Source organism: Strix aluco, chromosome 6 (assembly GCF_031877795.1).
Source record: "Strix aluco isolate bStrAlu1 chromosome 6, bStrAlu1.hap1, whole genome shotgun sequence".
Classification (NCBI taxonomy): domain Eukaryota; kingdom Metazoa; phylum Chordata; class Aves; order Strigiformes; family Strigidae; genus Strix; species Strix aluco.
The window spans coordinates 13,555,944-13,568,572 of record NC_133936.1 but is presented as its reverse complement, the minus strand read 5'-3'; the positions used below and the strand labels follow the sequence as shown (position 1 = coordinate 13,568,572).

At 42.0% G+C, this 12,629-nt stretch overlaps 1 protein-coding gene across 5 annotated transcripts in view; it reads right to left on the bottom strand.

Moving 5' to 3' along the window:
• Positions 1-1,642: 1,642 nt before the first annotated feature.
• Positions 1,643-12,629, bottom strand: part of HSPBAP1 (HSPB1 associated protein 1) — a 37,806-nt gene continuing 26,819 nt past the window's right edge. For all 5 annotated transcript variants that reach the window (XM_074828746.1, XM_074828747.1, XM_074828750.1 and 2 more), the window contains 3 exons: positions 5,554-5,637; positions 2,446-2,556; positions 1,643-2,236 (listed from right to left, as the gene is read on the bottom strand). In XM_074828746.1, the coding sequence (XP_074684847.1) occupies positions 1,688-2,236; positions 2,446-2,556; positions 5,554-5,637 (744 nt within the window). In that variant the 3' untranslated portion in view covers positions 1,643-1,687. The remainder of the gene's footprint in view (positions 2,237-2,445; positions 2,557-5,553; positions 5,638-12,629) is intronic.

Sequence of the window (12,629 nt, the reverse complement as noted above, 5' to 3'; positions counted from 1 at the left end):
AGCTGATAACAGCCCCTTCTACTAACGCTCGGTCACTTTTCAAAGCCCAGGTCTCCAGCAAGCTGCACGTACAACTTTGTTTCCTCTTTCCCTCCCAGCCAGCCAGAGGAATGAGAGCTAAATCCTGCTCCATCCAGTAGCTGAAGTAACCACACCTAAAAGGGCCTGTCTGGGTAAGGTTTCTGTGCTTGTTAAATGTGAACCTTCGAGCATTTTCAATTTAATCCTCTTCCAAGTGTATCAGGGTGGGGTTTTTTTTTGTTTGGTTGGTTTTTTTTAAATTGCAAGGTTTCTTGGACCTGTTGGTGCATACCTAGAGCACTTGCCATCATTCATCAGGGACTGGCCAACATGCAATCAGTATAAAAGCACCTTTGCCATTGTGATTTTTCAACTATAAATTGTTGGAAGGTGATCTCTGTGGAAAGAGCACTGGCTTCATGGATTTAGCAGGGAATAGGCATCAGGCAAAGGAAGTATCAGCTAGAGGGCTGGCAGTGTGGGGTTATGAATGTGGAAACAGGTTAACGATAGAAACTGGTTTATAGGTGCTAGTAGATATGGGCAAAGGTAAGTTTTGAAAGCAAAGGCTTCACAGGAGCTGTCCCAAAAGAGCCCCTCTGAAGCCATCACTAGGGCAAATGCCATTTGCTCTTGCTACCTCAAAAAGAAGGCAGAGGAGGCGAGAGCATCCCAGAAGATGTCAGAAGCTTCTTTCCAGTTTCTTTCCAAGTCTCCATGCATAGCTTCAGTGTTAACCCACCTTCTTGCTTGTATTTCAAGTTCCATAACCTTTTAATCAAAGGACCACCCAGCCTTCAAAAACAAATCCAAGGACTACTATACTTTGAAAAAAGGATGGTCTCGTACTGCAACCACAAGGAAAAAAAAAATCATTAAATTTTTATTGTTACAGTAAAGAGTAGGACAGAGGTAGAAAGTCATAACTGCTTTGTTTTGTTCCTTAGAGATGGGGAACTGTGTGTATCTGGCTTTAAATAAATCATAACAGTAACTTCCCGATGGCCTTTTGTCTCCCAGCTTCAAGTGATTCTCAACCAGCTGAAGGCCACTTGCTTGCTAAGGACTTCTGTCTCGCTCCATCCTAGAGCTTTGTGACAAAACTGAAGTTATTTTGCAGAAGGGAGGAAGTAGATGCATTAGTGAGTGCACTGCCTCTTGGCTCAGGTTAGGTTTATTTGAACTTACTATTTCTAATGCGATCAACTGATCACTTATTGACCCTTTTACTTTAAATGTGGTCAAGGGCTGCAGTCTACACTATGTCAGTCTGTCTTTTCCCCCTCCCAGTCCCCTCTGCTATGTATCTGTGTTCCAGCACTCCCTCCTACTGCCTCTCGTCAAGCCATACTTGTTTCACAGCTCAGAGCTGTAGAACACTTTAAAGATCCCATCCGCCCAGCATGGTGGGAGTGTAACTGTGAATGCTCTGTTTTGCTCGTAACACTGAGGAACTCTCCAACTAAACACACCTTTCTCTTCCCAGCCATCATTAACCACTTATTCTTTTTCAGTTCAACTTCAATCTGCCACTTAACCATTAACTGTGCCTATCTGTACCTAAAAATTATATGAAATGAAACATTAAATTATTACACAGCTTAAACACCCAGAACAAGGCTGCCATTTGATTTCTTTATTTCAGAAATGATAAAACACTCTGGCATTAAACTCTTGCTCTCTCCAACAGCAACCGAGCCACTAAATTGATGACATGTGGATTAACCAAACAGTCTAGCAAATCATTGGTAGAAAGGGCTGTTTGTGAGGCATTTGGACTGCTGTCTGAGTCCACTTGATGTGCAGGCATTTCACAGTCGTTACTCATTACCAGTTGCTTCCTGGTGCTGTGTAATTTTCCAAAATGTCCTCCTTCATCTTCATGGAGATTTCTAGTGTCACTTGCAACCGCACCCATCGAGCTTGTTTCTTGAGACTGTGGTAAAACTTGAATAAGATGAGGCCCAAAAGGTATTTTCTGCAGCTTTTCTGCTTTAAAGGTTGAAAAGCCAAATTCATGGGTTAGTAATCTGTAGCCCTCTGGCTCACAGCCAACTTCCCTTTTCTTCCTCTTGCATGAGGCACTCGTCCTTTGCTCTGCACCAGTGCTGCTGGAACATGCCTGCTCTGACACACTTGCCTTTTGACACTTGAAGTATTCAGACACTGCTTTATTCAGGTATTGAAGATTGATTTCATGGGATGTTGCCTCAACCTAAGAAAACACCAAGGATACAGTCAGTTAAAAGCAGAGATGTTTCAATTCAGCGTTGTGTGATTATCTTCTATGAATTACTTCTGCTACACGAAGGGAAGGAATTTAAAATTCTTTTTCTCAGGCAGCAGAAAGACTCAGGGGGAGCTAAGCAAAATGTCAGTAATTCTCTGTTATCAGTGCCATAATGGGAGCAAGAGCGGGCTTACCTCTGTGGGATTTAGCCAGAGATCTCCATCACTGGGATTTTCTGCTGATTTTATGGCACATACCAGCATTCGAGTTATCGCTTCTTCTACACGGGCTTCATGATCTGCATCCTGCGTCAAGGGAACAGAAAATGGTTGGAGACAGCTTAGCACTTGGGTCTCTGCAGAAAGCTGGGAGATCTCGGGAAGAACTAAATGGATGGCCTTAGTTTGAAAGCCATACTCATGTATGTGAAGTCAGTGAAGGGCTTCAGACTTCTGATGCTCCTACTCATGCGTGCTCATTACCCACATGGGTAACAGCACAGGCCTTGGTGCAACTACTTATCTGAATAAGGATTTGCAAAAAACAGGTTCTAGTGTGTGTATATAATCTTTTCCCTTATTAGTGTTCTGTTAATTGAATCTGGTGCATGAAATTACAATGCAATGTTAGCATTTAATTAATATATGCATTTATATAGCTTTTTAGGACTACAAGGACCATGGAAGTACATAGCAAATTTTATGTATCTACATACTATGTCTAATTTAAGTACTTAAAACACACAGGATGTTACAGCAAGGCAGCAACTAACTGGGGGCTACAGAAGCACAAAAGTGAGTCTTAAGGACATTTAAGAAATATTTTATCATGTAACAGCAGCCGACATACTGTTGCAGTTTTAAACATCAGCAGAAGGAAAAACCATGTTTCCTCTGAAAGCTCTTCTGCTAAGGAAGTAACTGGCTCTTTGTCCCAGGCCTTCACTTCCTGCATCATTCCCTCAGGCAGCTGGATACTAGCCAATTTAGGATAGCAGAACAAAATTTTATAGGATCTTTTTTAGCTTTTTTTCCCCACTTAACTGAGTTGCTTTTGTATGGGAAGGAAGGGTATGTGGAAGGAGACAGTAAGACTCTCCAAACAAGATGGGTGGTTTAGTTATTTCAATGACAAGTGCCTAGGAGTGGATACATAAATTTGCTTTGATTGAGAAGCTTTGACATACAAGTTTTGGAGGAAAGGTGTAACCTAGTCAACCCATAGCCCTGAACTGCCTAATTGTGGCTTCGGGGAACATATCAAGCAAACCATGCATCCTGCTAGTTTGAGTGTTGAAGGCAGTAATTCATCCTGGAACCCTGAGCAGAATTTGGGATAGAAGCAGGCGGAAGTGCTCTCAGCATTTTGTGGCTTGGGATGCTTGACTTATTAATGGCCTTGTATAACAAGCCCCCAAAACGCAGAGTTTGGTCTCCACATGTGGAAATTATTTAAGGTGTTGCACTCTCGGTATTCATCCTGGCCTGCTGAATGACAGGGTTGTATTGATTGCATGAGAGTATGTTAGGAAGCAAGGAATACTTCGAGTAGCTCACATCCAGCTGAAAACAAATTAAACTTCTACTCTAAAGTCTTGCCAGTATAATTAATGGTTTCAAAAGGACTATAAATGTTGGCATGATTCACATCTGTCAATATGAAAGCAGCTGGTACAGCTGCAAGCAAGAACTGCTTGATTTGGTAATGGAAATGTTCTCAGTACTGTCTTTTAGCATCCATGTTAGAATTTATTTTTACAGATGGATTGCCCAGCACCTAACAGTGCTGCCATCATCGGCTGTAGGGATAATTTCTGTATGGAACTTTCACCTGGGCTGCAATAGCTACACTTGTTTATGGCAGCTTTCGGTATTTGGGGAGGGCGAGTGTGTGTGTCATTCATTAGCAAGATCCAGCAAACACTCCTCTGGTTATGATGCCACACAACTACCCGCTCCTGCTGTCCCCAGACAGGATCTTGGTGACTTCTGCAAGACCTTTATGACCAAAAAAAGCCATGGAGTTTCTCCACTATTTTTGTTTTCTTGAAGCACATAAGAACAGTGAGAAATGCTACAGGTAACACACCACCCAGGCTCCTGGGAGTTACCAGTTACTGATCCAATCCTGACCACCTTCTCCAGAGGGGGACAATTTGTGAGGCACAGTTTAGGGTACAACTGTGTGTGTTGACATCGGGGTCTTTCCAAGCACAGGGCACACAGCCAGTTCCTCTGAATTACCTCAAAGTTGCTCAATTTAAGGCAGGCTTAAATGGTTGCTCTACAATACTGTTGGTGCTTTCTCTGGCACTGGACACAGCCTGACTGTACTCATGGCTATATATGAGCTCAGTATGGGCTGTGGGCTTGCTGTCCTTTCTAAATACATAGTCTCATCTGGAAAATTTCTCCGTGAGGAAAACACCCAAGTGAGTTCCTCTGCTCTGCAAATGCTTGGTTTGATGTTGGTATAAGAAATGTATCGTGTGGTCTTTGAACAGCAGCTGAACACATGTGTTCATCCCCCTGCAGATTTCCAATCTAATAAAGGTTTAAAAAAAAAAAAAAAAGCAGTAAGTATTTCAGTGAGGCAGCTTTCACAGGCCATTTCAAAGGTTTTTTTATATATATATATATTAAGCTAGGATTAATGAAAAAGTAATTTGAATCAGAAAATGTTCTGGAGCATTGAGATGATCTAGTTGAAGATGCTCCTGCTCATTGTAGGGGAGCTGGACTAGGTGACCTTTAAAGGCCCCTTCCAAACCAAACTGTTCTGATACCCCTGGGACCATCCCATATGTCGTGGCTAACAGGAGCAAGAAAAATCAAAGCCTGGGGAAAATTTAATTAATACTTGAGAAAATCCAACTGCAGGCAAATCAAAACACGGAGAAATGAAAATTCAAAAATCCTCTGCCACCCCCTTCCTATCACATTAATCTGATTTAAAATCTAATTCAGCTTTGCATGTAAGCATATGCTTGAGGTGAAGTTGCTGTTTTGTCATCCCCTATTCAGCACAAAGCTAGCTAGCCCATAAGAAATTGGAAATGAAAAGTTTAGCTTGTGTTTAATTGTTTGCCTGACTGAGGTAAACTTGAAGGTGATTTCTGCTGAACTGGGGCTTCAGATCTGAAACTTTGGAAGGTTCTTCAGGAAAAAATGTATCCATAAGGGGTCTTTGCTCCCCAGCCTCTAAACACAGCACGCCCAATAGGGCTGAACCTGGCAGGCAAGGGACAAAAGTCCATGCAGACACAGAAGTCCTACATCACTATGACATAAAAAGGAAAATACCAGTTCAATCCAAGAGTTTATGCTGACAGTGATGGGATCAATGGATTCCACATAGTGCCACCAGTGCCTTGGAACAAGCAGGACCTGGAATCAGAGACATCACATTAGGGTACTAGCAGAAGCCTGAAGAAAGATAAGGTGTTTTAATTAAGGCGATGTGGGATGCAGAGGCAGAATGAGGCAAGGAATAGGGGTCTGGGGCGGGGGAGGTGATCTTTATGTCTTTCTTCTAAACAGTCTTTTCTCAAGACTTAAATGCCCACTCTCTCCTCCTATTGTATTAATGCTCCCATGTAAGAAGTGGACATGATCCAGAACTACCTCTCATCCAAACTCCTCATGTGATGCAGGATTGTAACCTTGTAGCTACTCTAGGTAAGCAAGGTCTGGCTGTACAAAGGGAGTGCAGCTGGTGTAGCAGAGCAGGGCTTTAGAGAAAGTCTCAGCCAAGCAAGAATTGCTTTGTAGACTTTCCAACTGAGCAGACTTCCCAGTTCCTTTAGAAGGACTGCCAGCTGGCTTCCCCAAAAAGCAGGTATCCTAATGCTCATCTAGGTGATTAACAATATGTAGCTTTAATTCTGGTAAATAATCACCAGTATTAAACTCGTCACTTTTAGTAGATAGGCTTTTAAAAGAAGGTGTCCCAGAAATCACGACAGACTAGTTTAGATCAGAGCTTTACAACTGTATCAGGATGATAGCTGTGACATAAAATTGATTCTAACCCATGGCTTTTATGGTACAAAGACATTAATGTTGTTTTGATGATATAGGACAAGCTTTACAGATTACTGAACATTAGATTAACATGGAGCTATCAAGAAAAGCATAAAAGACATTTTTTGACAAGGAATACAAATGGTCAGAGACAGATAAACACATACACTTCAGAATGGGGAAAGTGAAACAATGATCTGTATCTGAATTGCAGACAATTCTTTTTCTTGGTAGACACAAATTACTTAAAAGAATGTTCTGCTACCTAGATAGTCCTGTGCTTCATTATATCAAAACACGGCTAATGAGAAAATGTCTGTGTAGGAGACAATGACTGTGGCCCCAGTCCTGAAAACACTTACTTACAGGACAATCAGAGCAGAGTAATTTTGGGGCCAGAGGACAAAATGTTCTCCCCAGGTTTCAATTTAAGTCAAACAAAAAAAGCATTGGCTCTCTAAAGGTCAAAAACATTTGGAAATTGTACTTTAATCCAGTACAGCATACAAAACAGAGAAGGAAGTCAGTCTGTGGAGGGCCATTATTTAAAAAATATCACCAATTAGTTATTCCTGACATCTAGAAGTGTACGAAACCCTGCACAGACTGAAGCCAAAACACATTTTCTACACTGAACAAGTTTCAGAGTGGTGCTTGTATCACAGAAACCTACACTTTAAATGAAAAGTGCAGTTGCATTAGCTGCAATGGGTTTATCTGTTAGCAAGTGTTTGCCCACATTTCACTGCCTACAGAATCATACCAAAAAACTGAACGCTCATCTGCTCTATTGGGGATCTTACACTGAACTCTGCTAAAGAATCTGGGTGTCCTCCAAATGACAGGGTATAATGATGAAGTCTGGAAAACTCTGTTATACAGCAGAAGAAGGCACAGCTTCTGGAGTAAGTAGCTCTTTCCAACAACGGGGTCCTTACTGTGAGACTTGTGTAGGCAGAGTGAGCTTGCAACATGCTGAAGTGGATGAAGGCACTAGGGAATTGGGGTATGGTGCAGAGGGACTATGTAGCAAGGGAACAAAAGCAAGAGGCAAATTAAGGGAAGTGTATAAATGTTTCAGTAAGAGGGGCTGCCTGGAAAAACAAGATGGAAATTAGGAATGGAACATGCTGGCTCAACACAACTTGCATGCAAAGCAGAGACAGAATTGCTTTGCAAAGAAGTATAACTAGGAGGAAAATACAATCCCCCCAACTAGTCCAGTCTTTTCAAACCAAAGAGGAGGAACTTGGACTTTGGAGAGACTAATCAGATTTTACGTGCCAGCAGGTTAAGGCTAGTAACTGCAAAGTTGTGTATTTCCACAGCTGGCACTGTTTGCTGACGTGATTTATAGAGGCACTACAGAGCTGTGACTCAGAGGCAAAACAGGTACCATAAAGACACTTGTTCTCCCTCTTTTATTTTTGGTTAAGTTTATGCTTAAAATAAAGATTTATAGCAGCAAGAAAATGAAAATTATCAAAAAGCAAAAGGACTAAAACTTTAAGGAAGACAAAGAAATGGAAAAAAAGTAATTAAAAACAAAAAATCCAGCTGGCAGGGGAGCAGCAGAACTAACAAAAGACCAAAAAATATCCAGCAAAGAGAGGAATAGGATTATTCTACCTTTACAAACTAGTATTATTCTAGGTTTGCAAACTAGAAGCAAAAAAAAACCCACAACAAAACCAAAACAAACAAAAACCCACCACCGCCACCCCCAACTATGAATTCCACAATAAAATAAAGCAGACTTCCATATGTTTATGAATATGGGACACAGATTTAGCTACATTTGAAACTACATTTGAATAGGAAATGTTTAAGTAAACCACAGTGAAATAACACACACACACACACGCACAAAAATGCAGCAAAAATTTTGCAGAGAAAATGTAAAGTGCAAAAGCAAGACAGAACTATTCCAAGCTAAGAGATAACCTTGTGTTAACCTGCTTTCTACAGAATGTATCTAGCATTGTGGGATGGGAAGATAATGATCTAAACAGCAACTAATCAGATAATTTTAATATTTAGGGTAGTGATAGGCAAATATAGCAGATAAAGTCAAAGCAGGACAGAAATCCCAGAAAAGATAAAGTGAAATTCTGGTCTGTAATGGGAGGAAAGAAACCAAGAGAACACTTGGGAGAGCAAGTGGAGCAATGCTGAAGACTTGTACAGCACGGAGAACAGAACAGGTTTAAATTCTCAATGGACATGATTAACTCAATACAGTGCAAAGGTAGGGCAAAGGTGGAATTGCTTCAAAAAGAGAGCATACCCTGAAGTGAAATATTGTACCAAGAAATTCCTGCTCATTAGAAAAAGATATTTGGGTAAATGTGCAAGAAAAGGAAGCACCAAAGAATGCTAGTGTGATGGGAAGAAAAAGATGGGGGGCTGTGGGGGAACCCAAGCAAAGCCCAGAGCTGCTTGCAACCCTGGCAATGAAAAATAAAATAAACAGATGTGTAGTCAACTCTGTGGGAGCACCACGTGAGGACTCTGAGAGTGCTGCCACCCCAGCCTATACCCCATCCTCAGTGGTGCCTGGCTACCCTGGTGCCAGGAAGATGTTTCTTACCCTGCCTCCCTCCTCCCTCCCGAGCTGGTGCCTTCCCACCTGCTGAAACAGTGCAGTGAAGGCCACTGATGTCAGAAACACAGGCCCAGCCCCGGGGGAAGGCCCTGTGAACTGGAAAGAATGGGGCTGTGTCCATAGGGACCCAGGTGAGGGACTGAGGGAAGCTCAGGGAAGAGGTGGAAAAGTAGAGTTAGGAACTGGCAGCTTTCACCTTTGGTTTGCTTGACTTTTTAGGCACTCATGGAGTTCTCCATGTGTGTGGCAGGCTGAGTAGTGTTTTCATCACCAGTTCTAGCGAACTTCTAGTGGACTTTTCTGCTGCTTCTGTGATGGAGATGATAATTCGGTGTCTAGAGGTTGAGCTGGGCTGTCTGCCTTCTCTATGGGGTGACTTGGGGCCAGCTCTGTAGTCTCCCACATGAAATTTCTTTCTTTCTTCCCCAAAACAGAATTATCAACCACCTGCTATGCATAATGCTGCAGACAACTCTGAATTCTCCTTTACTAAAATCACCTAAACTCTTTTCAAACAAAAGGAGTTTTTCACTGCAACTCCTTTTAAAAAGTATTTTCTATATGTTGAGCTGGAACATCTTACTGCCTTTTAAAAAGTTTGAATTACTGCATTTCCTGACTTACCAACATTTTATTTTGGTATCCACATTTGTCTTGGTTATTCAGACTGCCTGTTTTGTTCCCCACTTCAAGACCAATCTGAAGTTCCCCTCCCCTTTTCTTTAAAGGTGGCACACAAGGCATCTCTCCCTGACTTCCTGAAGATCTCTGCTTGCTCAGGGTTGCATTAGATGTCAGAGGCCTGCCTGTGCTGCTGAGAGCTCTGGCTGCTGAGCAGGATCCCATGGTGCGTCAGATACTGCAGCAGGAGCACAGAAAAGAGAAAACCTTGCAGCTACACGCAGGAACTTAGTGATAAATGCAGTTCTGGACACAGGTTGTCTTTGAGATGTATTTCTTTAGATGTTCAGAAAGCAGGGGAGGAGAGTTTCTGAGCAGCAGACCATGCTGAGAGACAGCAAGCAGTAACGATCTTTTTTAAAATAATTTTTTCCCATACTGTGACAATGTTTTTCAAGGCTGGAAGGGAGCATCCTTCTCAGACTTGATGTGCCTCTAAGACTAGCTCAGTTAGGCCTTTCCTCACACCTCTGGTGTCTAGAGCTGCACTGCAACTCCTCTGGCTCCAGGCTGCACCTGGGACACAAGGCCAGGAAGCAGGAGAGCAGGCAGCAGGGCAGCTGAGGGCTGCCTGTAACAGCATGGGTCCTGATCTCTGTGTACAAGGTGCTTGCTCTCCATTAGCAGGGCAGATGTGTGGAGCCTCACGTGTTTACCTTCAGACAAGCTGAGATGCATTTTCTCATCTTCCTACCAATGTCTAGTTACATGGATATGGATTAAGAGGAAGATGGATTAAGAACAATTACACTAGGAAGCAGGAAGGAAGCAAGAAGCTGTGAGAAGTGGGGCAGAGGAAAGAATGATCAATGATTCTGTATTTGTATAGCATCTCACTTTTTGTAGCCTCTTCAGGTGGGATTCATCTCTCCTAATTTTAATCATCAAAAAAGTTAAGCATCTATGTGTGTAGGCTCCTTCAGCAGCCTGTACTGAAGGACAAGATGGGATGAATGTTCCTTCAGGAATCGCCTTGTAAAGGTGCCAGGTTCTTCCCACTGATGACAGACAGGACATCTGTCCTGGATGGGTTTAAGTTGAGGGTAGCAGATCTTACCCTAACTCTCTTAACACTTGTCCCAGAGCGTGGGGTGGAATATACGCGAACAGACGTGTTTTGCCCCGTTTGCTATCTTTTAAGCAGTATATGTATATTTGTGAAAACAATCAAGGTGTTACTAGAAATACTGCAGAATTTATGAACACATAAAAAAACCACCTAATGCTTTGGGTGAAAACTCACTAGTTCAGTGAGCACAAATCCACCAGCAGTCAACCTCCTGCTCCATACTTACCACTCAGCCTTGCAAACATTGTACAGGTGACCAGGTCCAAATATTTAAAAGGAGCCCCTACATTTGTGTGATACAACGAGCTTGTAACTTTATGGATATAGTTGTGTAGAGCTACGAACCCTAAAACTACTCAGCTGCCTATTTAAATAAGTTAGATATCTAAATGTTACCATAATTTGTATCAAGAACAGATCAATAATGTATAACCAGCAGTTGCATTAAGACCTCTGTGGAAATTCAGCCCACAGTCACCAGTCAAGTAAAGGATGAAACCTTAGAAAACCTGAAGTCTCAGCTAACTACCTAAATTTGTAACAGAGATTCACCTCTGAACAATACAGTGAAAGGGCACAAAGGATGCAATCGAAGCATGCATTGTGCATTGGTACAATGTCATAGGAAGGAATTCTGCTTTAAAGCCTTAAATGGGTGTAGAAAAATGGCTTGTAGCAAACAACGACCAGAAGGTGGCATTTTACACATGAAGTTTTTGATATTCAAAGCTGCACTCACCCTATATGCAGTTACTCTCCTGAATACCTAACACCTTTGTCTTTGTTTTTCAACCCTTTATCGTTAAAATATCTAATCCAAAATGTTCTGCATACCTTCTGGGAAGAAGTGGAGATGCTATGTATTATCTCAAAATAAAGCTAGCTGCAATTTCTGCAGTAATTGTATTAATTCTACATGAAAAACACTGCTAAGCACATATCAAAATTGTTATTATTTGGGGATCCTCTCCCTTGTTAACAAAGGAGTAGTTCTAGGACATTCCTTTCCTCTCCATCAAATGGCAGCAGTCCCCAGCCACCTGCCCTATAAGCTACTGGATGTGATGCTGGAAAGCACCACCCAAAAGGCACTGATAAAACGGATGAAGGCAATACCTCACTGCTCCATCGTTGCCTCTACATTACTTTCCCCCGCAGAAATCCAAACGGCGTCTCCTTCATGGCAATGCAGACAACTTGTATTACTCAGTTGGCTCAAGATCTTTATTCCTAGCAAGATTTAATTTGTAATTGCTTTAAGCCTAATTAAAATTAAGATCATATTAAAGGTTCACTACCATACTTGATGATTCCAAAGGAGATTATAAATTGAAATAGTGTTGGGGATCGCAGATAATGCAGTGCTGAACAGATGTGGCATTTTTATCAATAGTAAAAATTAGTTCTTTGTGCTTTAAACAATTGAACTCTGCAACATTACAAAGTGCAGAATGCGAACCTAATCATTTGCTTTAGGAATATGACTAGGAGATAATGTAGTGCAAACAATGAAGGCTGATCACAGATTCCCCATTTTCAATTGTACCAGCAGAAGCACACATTCTTCCCAGTTGACAGACAGTTGTTGGAAACTACCATCCTGCTCCAGTCTGCCATCTCACCAGTTCAGAGGAGCGTTCCTCACTCTGCCTCCTCAAAATTAGCTGGATTAGCAAAAATCTGTTCTTAAATTGTTGAAGGCAGCTGGGTTTGCCAGCTAGGAGCAAGGGAGCACTTGCCCAAGTCGCTGAGCTGGCAGGTCAAAAGAGGTGACATCATCTGGTAGGAGAAGGGCAAAAAGGCACTACAAGTGGCAACTCCACTGCCTTAAGCGGTCAGAACAATGAACATTGCAAAATTCCTTTGGAAAGGCCTGACAGTTTGAGATGCGCAGGAGTGCATTGCAAGGACATGCACTGCTGAACAAATGAAAAAGGGCAATTCAGACTCCAAATACAGACCACGTTGATTAAATAAAGACGGACACTATTTACAGCAGGA